We start from the raw sequence: 18,203 nt of genomic DNA, 5'->3' as shown, positions 1-18,203 counted from the left end.
TTGCATGCGATGCTCTGAAAAGCTACCTCTTTTAAAGTTAATTTGTTCGCAATAGATATTTAGTTTATTCTTATATAAATTTATTGCAAACAATACCAAATTTAGCAGACGCAGTGCTAATTTCTAAATATAAGAATTTAACCAATGATTAAGAAAAATCTATAAAACAATGAATGAATATGTACATTTTCATAAATAATCAGATATATTTTTTATGAAATCTTCAAAGAGATACTAAATCAGATCAGATACTAAATTAATCAAGATATTTCATTTTAAAAGATTTGATATTATAAACTAGATTTGATCAGTAAACAATTTGAATTAGCTCCTCGTCATTTCACTAACTGTAAGACTTCAATTGAGCTTCATTATATAATCAATTTAGTAAATAAGAATTTATTATTTAAAAAAGTGGATATATAGTTAGTATTATAATTTAATTTTAGAAGCTTTACTAGAAAAACAATATTAGTATCAAAGAGAAACATTTCAGTTTGAAACAATGAGCTAGTTAAGAATATAAAGAGCATTTTAAACTAGAAATATAAGTAAGTAACACTGTGGTTATAGTTCATATTTAGATTAAATAATAATCTTTAATTTGCATTTGTTTTTAGGAAATTTACTTTTAAAAGTCGTTCAATTTTGTGTGTGTGTATTTTTCTTTTTTAGCTTGCTTAAAATATTTGTTTGCATTTTTTTCATCAACTTTCTTGCAATTAAAGAAATATAGATTTGATTTTTTATGAAGCATCCTATTTATAGTATTATATGTGTTGCCATAATAAGTTACATAAAAAGTAGATCAAAAGCCCATATATAAGAGAAAGTATATTTTCACAATCCAACTTGTAATAGTGGATAAAATGAAGAAGTTTAAAAGTAACTTATAAAATCACTCCTCTGTGTAAACCATGTTTTGAATTCAAGAAAAACTAAGCAGAGCTTTTGAAATAAAAAGAGGAAAGGGAGAAGAAATGTCAGGGTAATAAATGCTTTTTCAAAACGAATATTTCAAACTCAGCGTTTAATCATTCTAATTTAAAAAACTTGAGTGATTTTTTTTAATCAAAAAAAATAAAGCAATGAGTTTTTGAAATTTCCTTTTAGTAACTTTACTACTAATAACTTTCCCATGGTGCCGATAAACCTACCAGTATTAATTAAAAGTTCTAACTATTAAGTTATAAAAACTTGGTGTTTTTTTTTCATTCAAAATAACAATTTTTATTAAATATTTTGAATTAAATTATGCTTTAATAGAAATTTGTTTACATCTTCACAAAAATTGTTTTTGTTATTTTTAAAGTCATTTTGGAATGTTTTAGTTTAGTAGCAGAATAAAAAAGAAAAAAATTGTGGATAATTTTTTATTATTATTAAATTGAAAATTCAAACTAATTATAAATTTAATGTTTATCATTATAAATAATGCTCAAATTTGATAAAGTATTAAGTCTCCTAAAAATTATTCTTTTTTATTATAATACTATTTATATTTATATATAGAATATATATAGGTCATAGAATCTCTATATAAAGACTGTTGTATTTATAAGCTTTTAAATCAAAATAGCTTTCTCATTTCTTTAAAATGAAGAGTTTGACTATCTTAATTAAAAAAGGCAGCAAACTTTTTAGGGTTCCAAAGTATCTTACTTTTCCAAAAATAGTCTTTCTGAATGAAAAAAAAAATTTTTAATTATCAAATATTATAAAGTTAATGTTAAAGATTATTTTTTCCCAAAATCTGTAACAAACTGAATAGATTTTTTGTACTTTTTAAAAATTGTGAGATTTAATTTTAAGATCACTAAATAGAAAATTTCATGTTATTTTATTAACAGTTACTATGTTAATTAATATCAATACATAATATTAATTTTGTTGCAATTTTTATTACACATATTCATTTTGAGTTATACTGTAAACTTTGAAAACATTTGATTGGACAGTTCTGTATATAATAATTATTGCAAATTTATCTTATGTAAATAATAAGTTGTAAATATTTTCTTAATGTTGAAAATAAAGCTTTATTTTATGTTGCAACAGTATCCTTTATTTTTAACAAATAAACTGACATGTTATACTGTTTCAAATTATCAAAATATAATGAGGGATTCTTGATATTTTATTACTGAAAACAATTTGATCCAATTACAAATGGATGTCTCTATCATTTTGTGTAAAACAAGGTTTGTCCAAAAATCTAGTGGAATAATCGTGCTCGCACAAATGCGATGTGAAACTGTCAACTAACTTTTATGTCCAATTTAAGACAGTCTGTGTGAGAAAAGAAGTTATACTGTAAGAGGAGTAATATGTAAACCTAAAGTTTTGCTTCTAATTCATTTGCAAAAAAAAAAAACATGTAATGTTACTAAAAGAGTATAGTGTGGAAGCAAAAACAGAAAGGAATATGTTGAAGGTGGCATGTCGCATGATAGCAGTGCTTTAAGTTAAACTAAAAAAAAGTTATTCAAAATATACATTAGAGCATTTACACAATGGCTATTGCTTTAAATGCTTTTTCATCTTTCAAGGCACTACAGCCTGTAACAGGCCAGGACCATCCAATGTAGTCTTTGCTATCTGATCCTATCCGTAGCAAGGCTCTTCCAGTTTCCCTTATTTACTATATGGAAATCGTTGAATGCTACTTAAGGTATTTTATTTTTATATTCTATTTTCATTATTTTATAAAACCATTGACAAAATTTTTCGAACAAACCTTGTACAAAAATAATTCTATTAAAAAAACGTAACTGTTCTGTTATTGAACTTAAAAATATGCACACAAAAAGTTATGTAATTTTGATAAAATTAAAAGTATTTATGAATGGAGAAATTCAGTAACCAAATTTCATTAAATTAAATCAGATTTTGAATCATGAAATTCCAAACACTTCCTGTATCAATCATACTGTATAATAAAATTATGATCATGAACAAAGAGTTTATAAGTGGTATTTTCATAAGGTTTATTAATTATTTTTTTAAAACTAAATATACTGTAGAAAAATATTTCACAAGTGCAAATAAGAAATTTTAATATATGTTTGTTTTACTAGCTAGAAATAATGGAATAGTACAATTTGTTTTTATGATTAATTTTTAAAATTTAGAATAAAAACTCATTTTCATGAGACATGTATAAAATTGTTTCCAATCAAGAATTGCCTGATTCATCATTTCTTTTCAGTAAAGTCTATTGCTTATTAATAATGGAGAAAAATTCCGGTGTTATTATAAGAGAGAATAGACCAAAGAACTCTATCAAATTCCCCTTAAATAATAGATTATTTGACAAAGTTTTCCTAATGTATTGCTGATTATTTTCTTGTTATTAAAAACTGTAAAGCCAATCGAAACTGTTAATATTAAAATGATCATAGATATATTTAAAAAGAATTAGATTGTAATGGTTGGTAATAAAAAATATCACAAACTTAAATTGATAATACATTCAACATGTTCACTTGTCTTTAACCCATTTTAGGCCAAGCAAAGAAGTTATATAAAATGTGGTATTGTTTTCATTGAAATATGCTTACATTGCATTCATTAAGACAAAAAAATTCCGTGTATGAAAAATCATTTTATTTAAGAAATCAAATGGTGCGTATAGGCAATCAATGAACTAACCATTTAGTTGAAAGTTAGTTTTTTATGAAATTTCTTTCTTTCTTTCTTTTATTTACTGACTTACAACTTTAATCCATCATAAAAAGATATGATAAATCTCAAAAAGACGAATTATATATTTTCAAAAAATTTCATTCGTGAATAACCGTTTTAAGTTTCAAAACTTGAATAGTTTAAAAGTTTCTCAGCAGAAAATGCTTCCTCCAATTGAATTACTAATAATTTATGGATGCCTTCAGAATATTTATTGAAATGGTGTGTTACGCGCACCTTTGTCCAAAAATGGGTTAACTGCAATTTTTGAAAAATCGATATAGGTTAATAACATGCCGAGTGCAAGATGTCATTTTAAAAATGGATGCATTAAAAAACTATCACATCAATTTAAAATCAGGCACTGCAAATTTGTGAAATAAATTGTTTAAATGTCTATTTTAATTTACTTATCCAATAACCTTTCCAAGAAAAGAAAATTTTTTAGACTGCTAATTTCAGAAAAATTTACAACTCTGATGCTAAGTTTAAGTTTCCATTTTTAAGGTAGTGAAAAGTAGACACCATTTATGTCATGAAATTAAAAGTTTTGTTATTTAAAATTATAAAATAAGTTTTTTCAAGAGTTTGTTGCATCAATGCATATTCAAAACTTTTTTAAAAGAAAAATTTAATTCTAGCTGTCTCTTGAAGAAATATTTAAGGCCCAAATGCACAGTAGTAAGGTACCAAGTTAAAGAAGGACATAAATAGAAAGTAATGAAATTCTGAACAGTTTCTATAATTTTATGATTACCCGGTATATTAAAATAAAGTTCACCAAGCCTGGTTGATAACAAACAAAGTTTTGCCATATGCTCTAAAAAAGTAAACATTTTTATTATAAACAACTATATAAATACAAAAAAGAAAATATTTTATGACATATCTAGTATAACCTTTCCTGCTGATTTTCCATCTTCAACATGCTTCAAAGCATCATTCACCTGGAAAAATTTTAATAATGATCAACTATTAAATGCTGAAACAAAATCTTTGTTCTGCAAAATATTGAAACAGAAAGAAATGTGAGAAAAAATAGAGAAAATGTGAGAATTACATATAGCTATTTTGATACCTTCAATGTTCATTCAGAAAATAGAATTTATGCTACAATTTCAATATATGTTAAATTAAAAAAAAACCAAGAAGACAGATAATTCACTTTATCATGTCCTTTGTTTGTCTTCTATGGATAATTTTTTCCCATGCTCCATAAGATAAGTGCTGAAATGAAGTATGCATGCTACTTTTTGAAATAGCTATATTAGAACTGAAATGCATTTCTCTATTTCATAAACTTTACAATAGGAATTAGTGATGACATTAATAGAATAAGTTTATCTGTTTACAAATAATGCTGACAAGAATTATCTCTGCACTAAATAGATTTGATTATTATACCACTATAATAATATATAGTGGTAATATATCAATATAATAAACAAAACAGTGTGGTTAATATATAATGAAATCAGTCAAAATTAGTGTAGTTGCACTACAACTACACTAATAGATTATAGTGACTAATCTAGGATTTACCCTGAAAGATTATCTGAAGACAATACTGCAGCATTCTAAAATTTGTGAACTGAGTCTGCAATATTACATTAGAATAGATTTCAAGCCATTAAGAAATGACCATAGAAAATGTAATCTGACAAAGCACTGAGCCTTTGTCATGGCGACTTAGTCAGTTTATGAAGCGCAAGGACTATAAACTATACCTAAAGGGGGGCTGAGGTATAAGTATCAAAGATTTCTTCAACAATATCATTCAAAGCAAATTTAAAGACTTTTTTCCTCAGTGGTTCACCACATTCAAAAACTTTCGTCTAAATTTTTGATTCAATACTTGCCTTCTTAGTTGGCCTCAAAATTTTACAAATAAAGTGAAAGTTATAAAACCCTTTCGATGAGATTAAAATAACTACATAAATTTCGTTTCGTCTCAGCAAACTTCTATTTTACCAGAAAGGTCAATGGAAAGAAGAGGAAACAGAATGTAATAAAAACATGAGTGCAAAATGTATGGATAAATTTTCGATATACTCTAAGAATAATTTTTACATAAAATCTTCAAATCCACTTAATTTTTAAATGTTTGAAAGATAAACAATTAATCATAATTTGTATTAATTTTCAAAAACTAAATTTCATATTAATGTTTTAAAATTTTATATCCAATGCATTTCATAATAATAATACTTACATCTTTTAACTTAAAATGTTCAGCAACATGAGGATCGATGAACTCTTCAAGATACATATTGATGACTTCTTGAACGGCGTTTCGATAAGTTTCATTAATCATTCTTTGATAATGTGTTAAAGACACTCCAATCAAAGCACAAGATTTTGGTAGTAGCTGGCTCGTGAGTATTTGAGGAATCTTTCGAGAAGAAAATCCAAGCACAACGATTGAGCCTTCAGGAGAAATACTACCAAAAAAAGTTGATAGATAAGCACAGGTTTAATGGCACGAGAAAGCAAAAATAATGATTATTATTTTACCAATAGCAAAAATAATGTTTATTACTAAGCCAACATTAAAAGCAAAACGTTCAGCAAGATAATATTTCCTGAATTTTTACAGAAACTAAAATATAAACACAAATATGTTTATAGGGTATTAAAAAAATTCTAAACAAAGTAATTCTTTGTTTTAATGCATTATCATATGTCATTTCATTAATGCATGTCATTTGTTTTTTACATCTTTCAAAGAACCAAAAATGATGATCATTATTTGGTAAACAATAGTAGTGAAAAATGTTACAAAATATTTTCTAAATTTTGATAAATATAGGTTAAAAAAATTTTTATTATAGAATATAAAAAAAAACAAATTCTAAATATAATAGTCTTTCATTATAATGTGTATTCAGATTAATCACTCTTTCTTTACACCTTTCAGAAATGCAAAAAATGATGATGATTAATTTGTCAGCAATGAAAATAAAATATTATGATAATTTCAATAAAATATTATGATAATTTCATATATCATCCTCAGGGATGTTTCCCAGACCGTCGCCAATAGCCCATTGTGCAGTTGTATTGTGATGTAAATAAGGTACCTAGCTATAATACCTAATTTCATATAAACATTAAAAATAATAATGAATAAAAATTAAGTTAAAATTTTTTTTTGTCAAAAATTAAAAAAGGCAACAAATATAAATGTTTTCAAAATAAAGGCCAAAACAAAAATATTATTAAAAGTTTATTCATGCCATATAAAAAAAAAATCTAATAAAGTAGTTCTTTGTGTATTTGCATATTTGTGTATATTGCTTAATGTCTTTCAAAAAAACGAAAATGATAAATATTTTAACAATAATGGAAGTAATTATAATAATATAATGATAATTATTATCTGAATAATGCAAGTGAAGATGAATAAAATAATAATTATTTTGTCAACAATAGAAGTGAAAAAGACTATAAATAATAGATTCAAAATTTTGACAGAAATTTTTTTTATAGGATATTGAAAAATTTCGAACACAGTAGACGAAACGTTTAAAGACAGTTTTAAAAAAAATCAATAAATTTATGCATTAAATAAAAAAAAGTAAAGAGCAAAACCTCCCCATATACAGAACAAAGGTTCAATATCTGAACTCAATGTTTTGAACTCAATGTTTTTTTAGGGATAACAATGGAGATTAAGAACCACTAACAATTTGTTTTTCGTCAGAAAAGCATAATTTTTCCTAAAGATAGCAGATGAAGAAGATAACAATTAAAGTAAAGGTACCCAAGAACGGCTCACAGCTTGAAAAGTTATTTAAAGAAAAAATGTATCATGCATGTTAAAGGAGAAATGTATAGTTTGCTAAGTTCAGATTAGAAAAATAGGAAATATTTTCCTAATCTGTTTCAAAATTAGTTTTAAATTTCATCTACAGATATCACTTCTGAGAAAACTATCAAGTAATTTAAAAATAATTGCAATTAACAGCAACCAAATGGTGCAATCTGAGACTGACACCAATGCAAATATTTAAATCATAAAGTTCTGACATAAGATACAGAAGAGAAAAAAAATTTTAATTTATTTTTTAACAACATTATTTTATCAAACTTTGATACAACATAATTACAAATTTAATATAAAAACCACTTACAGGCATTTGAGATCAAATCAACACAGATAAAAATTCAAACATTTGTCTTTTTAAAAACACATTAATTTGTCAAAAAGGATAGCAAATAAATATTACCATTGCAAGCAGTCTTCAAAGATTTCACCACCAACAGCATCAAATATAATTTTTACTCCTTCATTATTGGTTTCCTTCATCACTCTTTTTACAAGTTCTTTTTTACTATAATTAACTGTAGAGAAAGCTCCTTTCTCTCTTAAAATATCTGCTTTATCTTCTGTATCACAAGCACCTATCACCTAAATGAAGAACAGTAAAGAACTTTAAAAACGACTGAGAATATAAAATCTAAGATGAATAAAAAATTTATTAAATTACATGATCGAGTTAGTCATTACAACTTGAAATATAATGAGAAAAAGTACTGTACAACAATAATCACACAAGAACAGGGTATGTAGTCAGATATTTCAACAAAATATAAACACCTTTTTAGTACTTTTAGGACTCAAAAAATATTTTTAATCACTTTCCAAAAAAAAATCATAATTAGGGTCTGTATTGTAATAAAAATTACTTTTTTCTGTTGTTTAAGGTTCTTAATTTATAAACATAAAATCAACAAAATTTTCAAAAACCTTATATAATCATGATGAAATAACTAGTTTCTGATAAATATTGCTGTGCTGAAAAAAATGTGAAAATCATGCATTTTATGTAATTTAGAATGACAGCAGATATGGCAAAGAATTTTTTTTTAAATAAAAGATAGAAAATTAAGCACTTTTTACAAACTCTTAATAAAGCTTATTGTTCTAAGATTGAAATGGAGGTTATTTTTTATCACACTGTGCAACATCTATTTTTATCACACTGTAAAAATCCTTTTTAGAATGCAATTTTTATGTTAGGTACATATGAAAAAATAGGTTGAAATTAAAGTTTAAAAGTAAAAACTGAACTTAAGAAAAGAGTATAATGATGAAAATGTAGCAGCCAAAAGTTCTCTTTAAAAAACTCATGATTTTTTTTTAAAATTTATATCTTGAAAACATTATTCATTTTTGGTTCAGAAGACATAAATAAGTAACATTTCCTAATAATTATCAGCAAATATTCCATTTACCTTTGCATTAAATAAGTTTGCAGCTAAATCAACAGCAGCTAATCCTAAACCGCCAGCAGCAACAGTCACAAGTACAGTGTCGCTGAAATTTATAACAACATTAACACTCAAAATACAAATATAAGAATCGTATAAATATCAATCACTAAATACAAAAATAAACTATTAATGTAATAAAATAATATTAACAAAGAAGAGAAAGATTAAAGAGGTAAATATGCATATCTAAATTCTTAATTAAAAAAAAAGAAACAAAATCGAGGATTACATAGTTTACATCAATAAATTTCATTCATTTCTCAAATATCTAAAAAGTGACAAAATTTAAGTATTAAAGCTATAATAAAAACTTTTTGAAGGGAAAAAAATTGTTCTTTGTAAATCAGTCATTGACCTATATACATCATATCAAAAAATGGTTTTTTTTTTTACTGTTTTATTCATTTTTAAATATAATTACTTTGAGCATTGTGAATTTATGTGTGCATATTTACCTCTTTCATCATTCTTTTTTTTTTGTTAAAATTTTTTTTATTATATTCAGTGATAGAATGACTCATATGAAGTTAAGAAAAAATAAATAGAGTGATACAACCCTAAAAGTCTTGTTTTTGATCAAAAATTGGTCAATATGGATACTTTTTAATATATTTAATAATCAAAAATAGATATTGCATTGCAATGCAAAAAAAGACACAACATTCTGCATTAAGTTTAAAAAGATGTATTCTCAATGCTTGTAAACTTCTTTTCAAAGGATACAGTAATGTTATCAATCACACTTTTCTGGTTAGAAAAGTATACAATTTCATTTTGAGAAGATAGTTCTCTTAAATAATTTAATTTCAGATAAAAACATGTATTCAGAGTTTGCTTGATTTTGCTCCAACTTTCAAGCAAATACATTTCTTTAAATTTGATTCCAGCTTAGCATCAATTCAAAATAACTAAGAAGAATGTGTTGAAAATATTGCTAACATTCGTAATTACTGAAGCATCTGAATTAAAACCCATTGAAAAAAATAAATTTTTTCCAATTTTTTTTGTAATTTTTTTTCCCAATTGTTTTTAATGTAAGAACAATTTTAATAATATTTACTCAAAACATACATCATTGAACAAAAAACCACAGGAAAGAAAAATAAACACAATTTTATTAAATAAGCAGACAATTTATAATGCATCCATGAAAATTTTGTATATTGCTACAAATCTCCAATGATTTTTTTTTTTTTCAAAATAAATACTTATATGCTACATTGCTTTTAACAGCAACAACAAAAAATATTTAATAATTTAATGTGGTACATAATTTAATGTGGCACATGATTAACTTAATAGAAACACATAACAAAACTAAAAAATGTTCTTAATTTACATTTTCTTTAAATTAAAAAAAAAAATCAATAGAAGTTTAGTACCTTCATGATATTAGTCAATAATAAGAATTATTATATTTCATAAAAAAACAAGTTAAATAAACATAAATAAACATAAACCAAAAAAAAAAAAAACTTAAAGAGACAACTATGCATTAAGGGTACTTATTTGAATGACAGAAATTTGAATCACGGGTATTTGCGAAATTTTATCAAAGCTATCATTTCCTTCATATTAATTTACAGCACATAAAATACATCATATGAATTTGAAAAAAACTAAAAAAACATACTGTTCTTTCAGATTAGCTCTTCTAGCAGCAATTAAAACTGTAGCATAACTATCAACTAAGGCAGCTGCACTATCAATTGAAACATCTTGAGGAATTTTCCATAAATCCTACAAAAATAAAATAAATAAATAAATTACAATTTTGAGATTTAAAGAATTAACTCTCAAAATTTTTAAATTTTGAAAACAAATAAACTTATGAACAATTCTTTTAATAGATAGATAATAAAACTATGAACCATTTTCAGAAAATTTGTTCAAAACCAATATTAGGATTTGAATATTATAGAATCATGGAAAAGTGTATAACTGCACTAATTTAAGGTTATATGAAGTAAGAATTAAAATTTGATACACAGAATGTTAACTCTAGTCTTCAAAGACGTGGAAAATCATAATGAAAATCAAGTCAAATATTTCACAAGAATTTTTAACTTTTTTTCATTCTCTTTTCGAATTTTAAAAATTACAGAGATATACAGGTTCTTATACAACTACAGCACATATCATTTTAAAGTCTTTCTCTTTTCATCTATTTACATGCATACGTAACCAAGCAAATTTTAACGCGCAGACAATGTATTAAGATGCATGCCAAATTAAGAGCATTGTGAGTTGTTAATATAAACCGGGGGTAGTTATGACACAAAGTGAAAAACCCTGAAAATTTTATGTGCAAAAAATCGATATGAAGATATCAATCATATCATACATGTTTTGTATTTAACATACTTTTTTTAAATAAAATTTATAATTAAATTACCCACTAAAGAAGAATACTACAATTTTATAGTAACTAATTTAAGAACAATCTTAGTTCCCACAAGAATCTCGACATAGGATTTTTAAATTGCACATAACTTTCTAATTAGGTAAATACGAAAATCAACATTTGATAAACAAACCACGAGAATAAAAATCGCAATATTAGCGGATTCCAATGCAGTTCCAAATATTCAAAAATCCACCAAACTAGAATAATTAAATTAATTTTCTACCAATTAGCCGAAGAATACCATTTATAACCGGTCTCGTAGCCGACCTGCCTGTGTAGGGGGCAGGGAACTGTCCTTGCATCAGAAAGGTTCTGGGTTCGAATCTCAGGCAAAGCATGGATGTTTCTTTCTCTCTATCTGTGATCTATGTCCTTTCTCCTTTGTGTGTGAATGTGACCCACCTTAGAAACGGATTGTGGTAGTGTGACATGGGCGACGCTGCTCCACCACCGTGGCTTCGCCACTGGTGCCCACTGCATAACGAAAAGAGAGTTAGCAGTTCTGGCACTTTCTGTGGCCAATGGACAATAGTTCCAAGTGCCCGCCATTAAAAAAATATATATATATTGTCTCGTTAGCGGGAATTATGGAAAGATTTAAAATTGGAATTTTAGATAGCAGAATCTTGTGAAAATTTCGTCAGATTATGTTTTTGATTACCGAAAGTCCGAGAACCAATGGTTTCGAGAAACGCAGAATTCCACAATATTCCCAGAAAAATCATATACCCTGCTCCTAATATTTAGACCCGGAAGGATAATACAAAATACCCAGAATTCCTACAACCACCCGATAAACTGATTTTCTTTTCATTATTACTGAGGTAAAAAGGTATGACAATACAAGATAACAAGTCCAAAATAACCTTCTAAGACATAAAATAATATGAATGTTAAAATTTAAAAAAAAAACATGCTTAAAAGAGAATTTTTACAAAGCTTTTAAAAAATCAAAAATCTGCAAAATTATTTGATTAGTAGTAAAGAAATTTATCTTAAAACTTAATACCCTTTCTTGGGAAATACACTCTGTTGCCATTGTTGAATAATTATCTTTGTTTAGTCCAATGACTTTATCTCCAACATATAAGTTTTTTACTTTAGATCCAATCTCTAGAATTTCTCCAGAAAATTCATATCCTAAGAAAAAGAATTTCAAACAACATTTTTAAAATCAAGTATCAGCAAATACAGCAATTTTATAATTACCATCAATCAAGTTTCTAAAATTGTCACTTTTTTAGGTAAGATTTGCTAAATATTGCTTAGTGGTATTGCTGTAAAATAGTAGAATTATGAGCTTTTAAAGAAACTGGTTCACATTTTTCTCTATAATATAATGACTTGACTAATTTTAAAACCAATTATAAATTTTTTAAAAATTTTCACAGGTTGTAAATAAATACCTTTCTGAAATATTAAAAAAAAAAAAAACTATCAGCATATAAGAATTTTTCTTTCTATTTTTTTTCCCCTTTTTTTTTTTTTTTTTTTTTTTTTGCTGTTATTAGTTAACAATTAAGATCAGGAAGTTTATTAGAGCTTAAAGTTTATAAGATCTAAAGGCATTTTATCTGTTGTTTCCCAGTAAAAAAAATAAATAAATAAAAACAGTTCTCCCATTATTATTAAATGACAAAGTTCAGAATTAATTTGTACATTAACTTGTTCAATTTGAAACACTAGACTCATTAAGACAGCTATTATTTTTCTGTATCTTGAAATACGTATTGTTAGTAAAGTACTTTCAAAGATCAATTCCAAAGAAAAAGCACACATGTTTGATGCATAAATTTTAGTCAAAAATGCCTAACATATAAAATTAATAAAAACTTGTTTAATTTACAATATTTAATTTACTATGAGAAAAAGAGACCACAAAAAAAACTGAAATGGAAACTGAAGAAAAATAATAATTTTAATAATAGCTTCCAATAAAAATATATATATATAGATTATAAGGCGATTGTTTATAGAATAGACACAGACAAATATTCAGTTGAAATGTGGAATGCATATTAATTGAAAATTTATGCAATAGTTATTTAAACTCAGTAATAGTTAACCTGGAATAAATGGAAGCTTTGGTTCTTGATCATATTTCCCAGAACAAATTAGTGTATCCGCAACATTGACAGCACAACGCAGAACTTTAATACGAACCTAAAAAAATTCAATTCAATATTATTTAAAAATCATACATTAAAAAAATTTCATTTATTAAAAATAAATTTTATATTTTCTAATGATAAAGTGGAAAAAATTACACAATCATTTTTAATTTAAATATACTGCAAATTGCAAAAATAAGAGATGCAATGAGCTTATTATTAGTCATATAAAAAATATTTTAATATTATAAGCTCAATTTTGCAGTAAACTTTTTTTGACATGAGGAAAAATTATCTTTGTTCATTTGTTGATAAGATAATAATGTAATAAGCAAAGCACAAATTTTACTTTTTTCAGTATTGGCAATATAGTACTAACTAATGCAAAAAATGTAGTACTAAATAATACTAACCAATCTTCATGTTTTCCATAAAATAATATTAACATTTTATAGACAAAAGAAAAAAGAAGCAAATAAAAGTCTAATTAAGGAGAGAATAACTCTAATTAAGGAATATCCTTTCTTGATTTAGTATAGAAGTCAAAAAATTAAGCTTTTTATTTAATGTTCACATTTGTTAATTACAAAAACATTTTTAATCATTAATAATAAATTATACTTAATATTGGCTAAAAATACAATACATTTAAATAATACATAGAATAATTAATTGGCTAAAAATACATTAAAAAAATAGATTTTACTTTCCCTATGTAAAAAAGTGTACAGAGAATTCTATGAAAACTATTTATTTATTAAGAATTATTAATTAAGTTTCTATAAGTATTTCTTTTGAAATATTTTGTATGAATTTACTCACAAATGAACAAGAACATAGTAACTAAATTTTAAGACTATAATTATTTAATAACTTATACAAAGTTATTATGATAGTTCATAAAACTATTATATGATGTTGTATTGAAAAGTTGAGGAATATTTCTGTATCAGTGCTGGTTTGCGCTACAAATTACATGCCCTAAGTACCAAAGGATCTTTGCACTAAGAAAATTTTTTAATATACATATTCTGTAAAAATAAAAGCTTGTTAAGGAGGGGCCACGAATTATACCCATTGAGTTAGTCCTATAGTGAGATTTTCTTTCTTCTCCCCTCCAGTATCTCAGATAGTACAGCCTTATTATCATCACAATTTGAAGAGTTCTTAGGAGCAGATTCTAATATGGAATTGATCTTCAGCCCTCCAGTATCTCATATAGTACAGCCTGATTATCATTACAATTTGAAGAGTTTTTAGGTGAGGATTTCAAAATGGAAACCAATTGGATAATCAGCAATTGACAGTAAAATAAAACATTTTAATAATGATAGATTTTAAATTTCAAGATTGAAAGTATAGTCAAGACTCAATAATTTGAGTCTTTGTCGATTGAGTTTCCCATAAATCTGAACTAGTGAAAAAAAGGTCAGTCTTACTCCCAAATAATGACAAACACACATATAACACATGGAACAATTACTAAGATTGATTTTACAATTATTACTAGGACTGAAAGAAACGATATTGTATGTTCAACTCTGATATATGTGAATAGTGTGTTTAAACGAAAGGCATAAAACAATTATTAAGTACAAATAACCTGATGCAGTAATATTATGTTCCCAGATCCTCTAATGATGTTAAAATTTAACAATTGCCTTGTTTTCATTTTCTGAAATATTTATTAAATTTTACATTTACGATAATTCGAGATGGACTCGAATTATCGAGACTCCACCTCAAACTATTGAAGCTCTCAAGAAGTCGAATAATTTCTTATCAACACAATTTCTTAAACCCAATCAGGGTTTGGTTTTTGCCGTCAAAAACTGGTTTTTGACACGACAGTGGTTAAAACCGTGTTTTTACCGGTAAAAACTGTCAAAAACCTACTGTTTTTTTTTTTTTCATTTATGGCATATAGCGGACAATATATTATTTTCACATAATTGCTTTTATAAATGAATGCTGTAAATGATTGCTATTAATTTTGCAACTATATACATGTATTCTAATAGAAGGATATACGTTCATACAGAAATATTGTAATATACTTATTGAAAATAGTGATACTTGTTTTTATCATTATAGCTTGATTTGCAAAGGATTCAAAATTTTGCACTTCTTGATTATTAGAAGTTGGAAATAAACAAACAAACAAAAAAGCTTGGAACTATTAATAAATTCAAGAACTAAAAAGAAGAATTTTAAATTTCTTAAATATTAGAAATAAGCTAAACAAAACTTGTGACTACTAACAAATTCTAAGTCAAGAATTATTGCTATTTTGTCAAGTTAAACACTTTTATTCAGTTGAAAAAGCACATTAAACAAAACTTAACTACAAACAATGATAACAAAAGGCTATTGCAATGTTGCAAGGAAACTAAAAGGATTTCCCAGGCTTTTTCATGGCTCATTTCTGTGTAAAATATTGAAAGCAAAATTGATTAAAAAAAAAAAAATATTTTGAGGCTTTCTTTTTATGTGTACATGTGTTTCTCAAAGCAAGATTTTATGAATGAAAGTAATCTATCTTGACATTCTTCAGCAATGTAATATGCCAAACAAAATGATGTTTGGAAATGTTGAAAATTTTGTTTAGTATCCTAATATTTTACTTCAAATAGTATGTTTTGATATAATCGTGATGGGAAAATGCAAAAATCTGTTCTTAAATATCTTTTAACAACTTTTTTTCTAATTTTATTGCCAAAATGAATTAATTTTAAATTATAAGCAGGTAAACTCAAATAGAACTATAGTTTTACCAAAATTATGGGTTTTTGACAGTTTTAGACGTTTTTAACAGAGGGGTTTTTGACATGACGGTAAAAACCGTGGTAAATACCGGTAAAAACCATCATGTGTCAAAAACTTGCCAACCCTGTACCCAATGCAAAAGGTTTAACTTGTAACCACTCCAGGTAAACTACAACAAACATTTTTTTAGTTTTTTGCAAGAATAAAAACACCCTTTAGCTCCCTGACAATGGCAGTTAACGCGAAAAGATACTAATATAGAAATATGTCAATTTAAAGATTTCTCTTTAAGTTTTACAATAAAGTAGAACATTAACAATTTAGTATTTTTTTCTGTATTTTCAAAATTTCAGAAATTGAAAAATAAGTGTTAATTTCGATCTCACCTCGCTTTCATTTAGTTTTGAAATGCTAGGTAGGTCCTTTATGACCAATTCGTCTCCAAACTCCTTTAACACAGCTGCTTTAAAATTATGAACTAGTCGCATACAATCCATATTTAAATTCGAAGTTTTCAGGTGTTTCATGAGTAATTTGCTATTTTTATACTGATTTTGAGCTGCTATTAAGTGGAATGAAAATGAGCGCGAGAATGGTGAGAGAGAGGGTATGAATGATTCATTTAAAATTCTATTTAAAATTTTACTAAACGTCCTCATTTTCAAAAGCTGGAGGCAACACAATGACTTGTACCAATATTTTCACTTTTGTAGAAAATGGAGGGAGAAAATTATAATTCAAAATAATCAAGCACTATTTAGTTCTTCATTCTCAATTAGTTTAATAACAATATTTACATTTCTTAAATTTTATTTGCAAATGTTTCCGACTACTTATTTTTGTTCCTTTTTGGATAGAAAAACATAATTAACCGATTTTCGATTTTTCTGATTCCGATTAAGCAACTCGCTTTTCTCTAAAAATGAAATGTTTATCATCAAAAGTAGTACGATTTTTCAATTGACATTTTAAGTTTTTTAGTTTAAAAATTTTTTTATCTTAAAATAAATTTAACTGTACACTGTCAATTATATTCAATTATACGAATATGGCAACAGTCATGCTCTGCTAAAAGTTTTGTTCTTTTGTTTAGCTCTAAGCTAACCTATTGTTATATAATATTAGAAGGATACTTTATAGTAGCCTATTAAAAGGCAGAAAATTTAATATCTCAGTATTACATTAAAGAGCAGCAAAATGCCTGATGTAAATCTATACGGAGGCTGTGAAGGCCCTGATGCTATGTACGTTAAGCTTATTTCGTCTGATGGTCACGAATTCATCATTAAGCGAGAATATGTTCTAACTTCAGGAACAATTAGAGCCATGTTGAGTGGCCCTGGTCAGTTTTCAGAAAATGAAACTAATGAAGTAAATTTTCGTGAAATACCTTCTCATGTTTTACAGAAGGTATGCCAGTATTTTGCATACAAGGTGCGATACACCAACAGTTCTACTGAAATTCCCGAGTTTCCAATTGCCCCTGAAATAGCATTAGAGCTACTTATGGCTGCAAATTTTCTTGATTGTTGAAATAAACGTCACTTGATCACATTTCATCCCTATGCTACTGCATATTTATCGAACTATTAAATTCAAGCCTGTACTTTAATTTTGTTATTTATATTGTTGTTTGTTATTTATTTGTGTAATGATTTACTAATTATTCACATATAAACAAATAAATGTATCTAATGATTGCTACTTGAGTGCCATTGTTTCTGTATCATAATCTGTCATGCCAAATATAATCGCTAAGACACAAATGGATTTTTAACTTATAATTTATTTATTTTTTAAAGATTTGGCTAGGAGTTATCAGGGATGAGATTTTCCGCTTTTTAGCAGATTTCCGCTTATGTCTCTCGAATTTCAGCCTTTTTATCAAAAACTCCAATTCTCTAAAAGTTCTGTTTGTTCTTTTTTTTTTTTTTTGTAAATATTTAGCTTTCATAATA

At 25.9% G+C, this 18,203-nt stretch overlaps 2 protein-coding genes across 2 annotated transcripts; one reads left to right on the top strand and one right to left on the bottom strand.

The window, feature by feature from the left end:
• Nucleotides 1-4,500: 4,500 nt before the first annotated feature.
• On the bottom strand, nucleotides 4,501-17,208 carry LOC107447154 (protein Cryzl2). Its single transcript, XM_043042363.3, has 8 exons — nucleotides 16,632-17,208; nucleotides 13,435-13,531; nucleotides 12,378-12,508; nucleotides 10,595-10,701; nucleotides 8,923-9,004; nucleotides 7,914-8,095; nucleotides 5,897-6,125; nucleotides 4,501-4,631 (listed from the first exon to the last, which is right to left on the bottom strand). Exons 1-8 carry the CDS (start codon nucleotides 16,902-16,904, stop codon nucleotides 4,563-4,565), a joined length of 1,170 nt encoding a protein of 389 aa, XP_042898297.2. The 5' UTR covers nucleotides 16,905-17,208; the 3' UTR covers nucleotides 4,501-4,562.
• Nucleotides 17,209-17,287: 79 nt separating this feature from the next.
• On the top strand, nucleotides 17,288-17,949 carry LOC107447155 (transcription elongation factor elongin C). The gene has a single exon (XM_016061999.5). The coding sequence runs from the start codon at nucleotides 17,443-17,445 to the stop codon at nucleotides 17,776-17,778; it is 336 nt and encodes a 111-aa protein (XP_015917485.1). The 5' UTR covers nucleotides 17,288-17,442; the 3' UTR covers nucleotides 17,779-17,949.
• Nucleotides 17,950-18,203: the final 254 nt, after the last annotated feature.

Source organism: Parasteatoda tepidariorum, chromosome 10, assembly GCF_982258835.1.
Source record: "Parasteatoda tepidariorum strain Cologne lab strain chromosome 10, Ptep-v5.0, whole genome shotgun sequence".
Taxonomy (NCBI): domain Eukaryota; kingdom Metazoa; phylum Arthropoda; class Arachnida; order Araneae; family Theridiidae; genus Parasteatoda; species Parasteatoda tepidariorum.
Note: the sequence above shows the minus strand (reverse complement) of the source record. Positions and strands in the feature narration are given on the sequence as shown.

Bases quoted from the DNA above. Each gene is read 5' to 3' on its own strand.
- LOC107447154 (XM_043042363.3), bottom strand. From the start codon at position 16,904: ATGAGGACGTTTAGTAAAATTTTAAATAGAATTTTAAATGAATCATTC. The intron at 12,509-13,434 runs GTTAACTATTAC...TCTTTTTCTTAG, and splicing joins AAAGCTTCCATTTATTCCAG to GATATGAATTTTCTGGAGAA. The intron at 9,005-10,594 runs GTATGTTTTTTT...TATAAATTTCAG, and splicing joins AGAGCTAATCTGAAAGAACA to CGACACTGTACTTGTGACTG.
- LOC107447155 (XM_016061999.5), top strand. From the start codon at position 17,443: ATGCCTGATGTAAATCTATACGGAGGCTGTGAAGGCCCTGATGCTATG.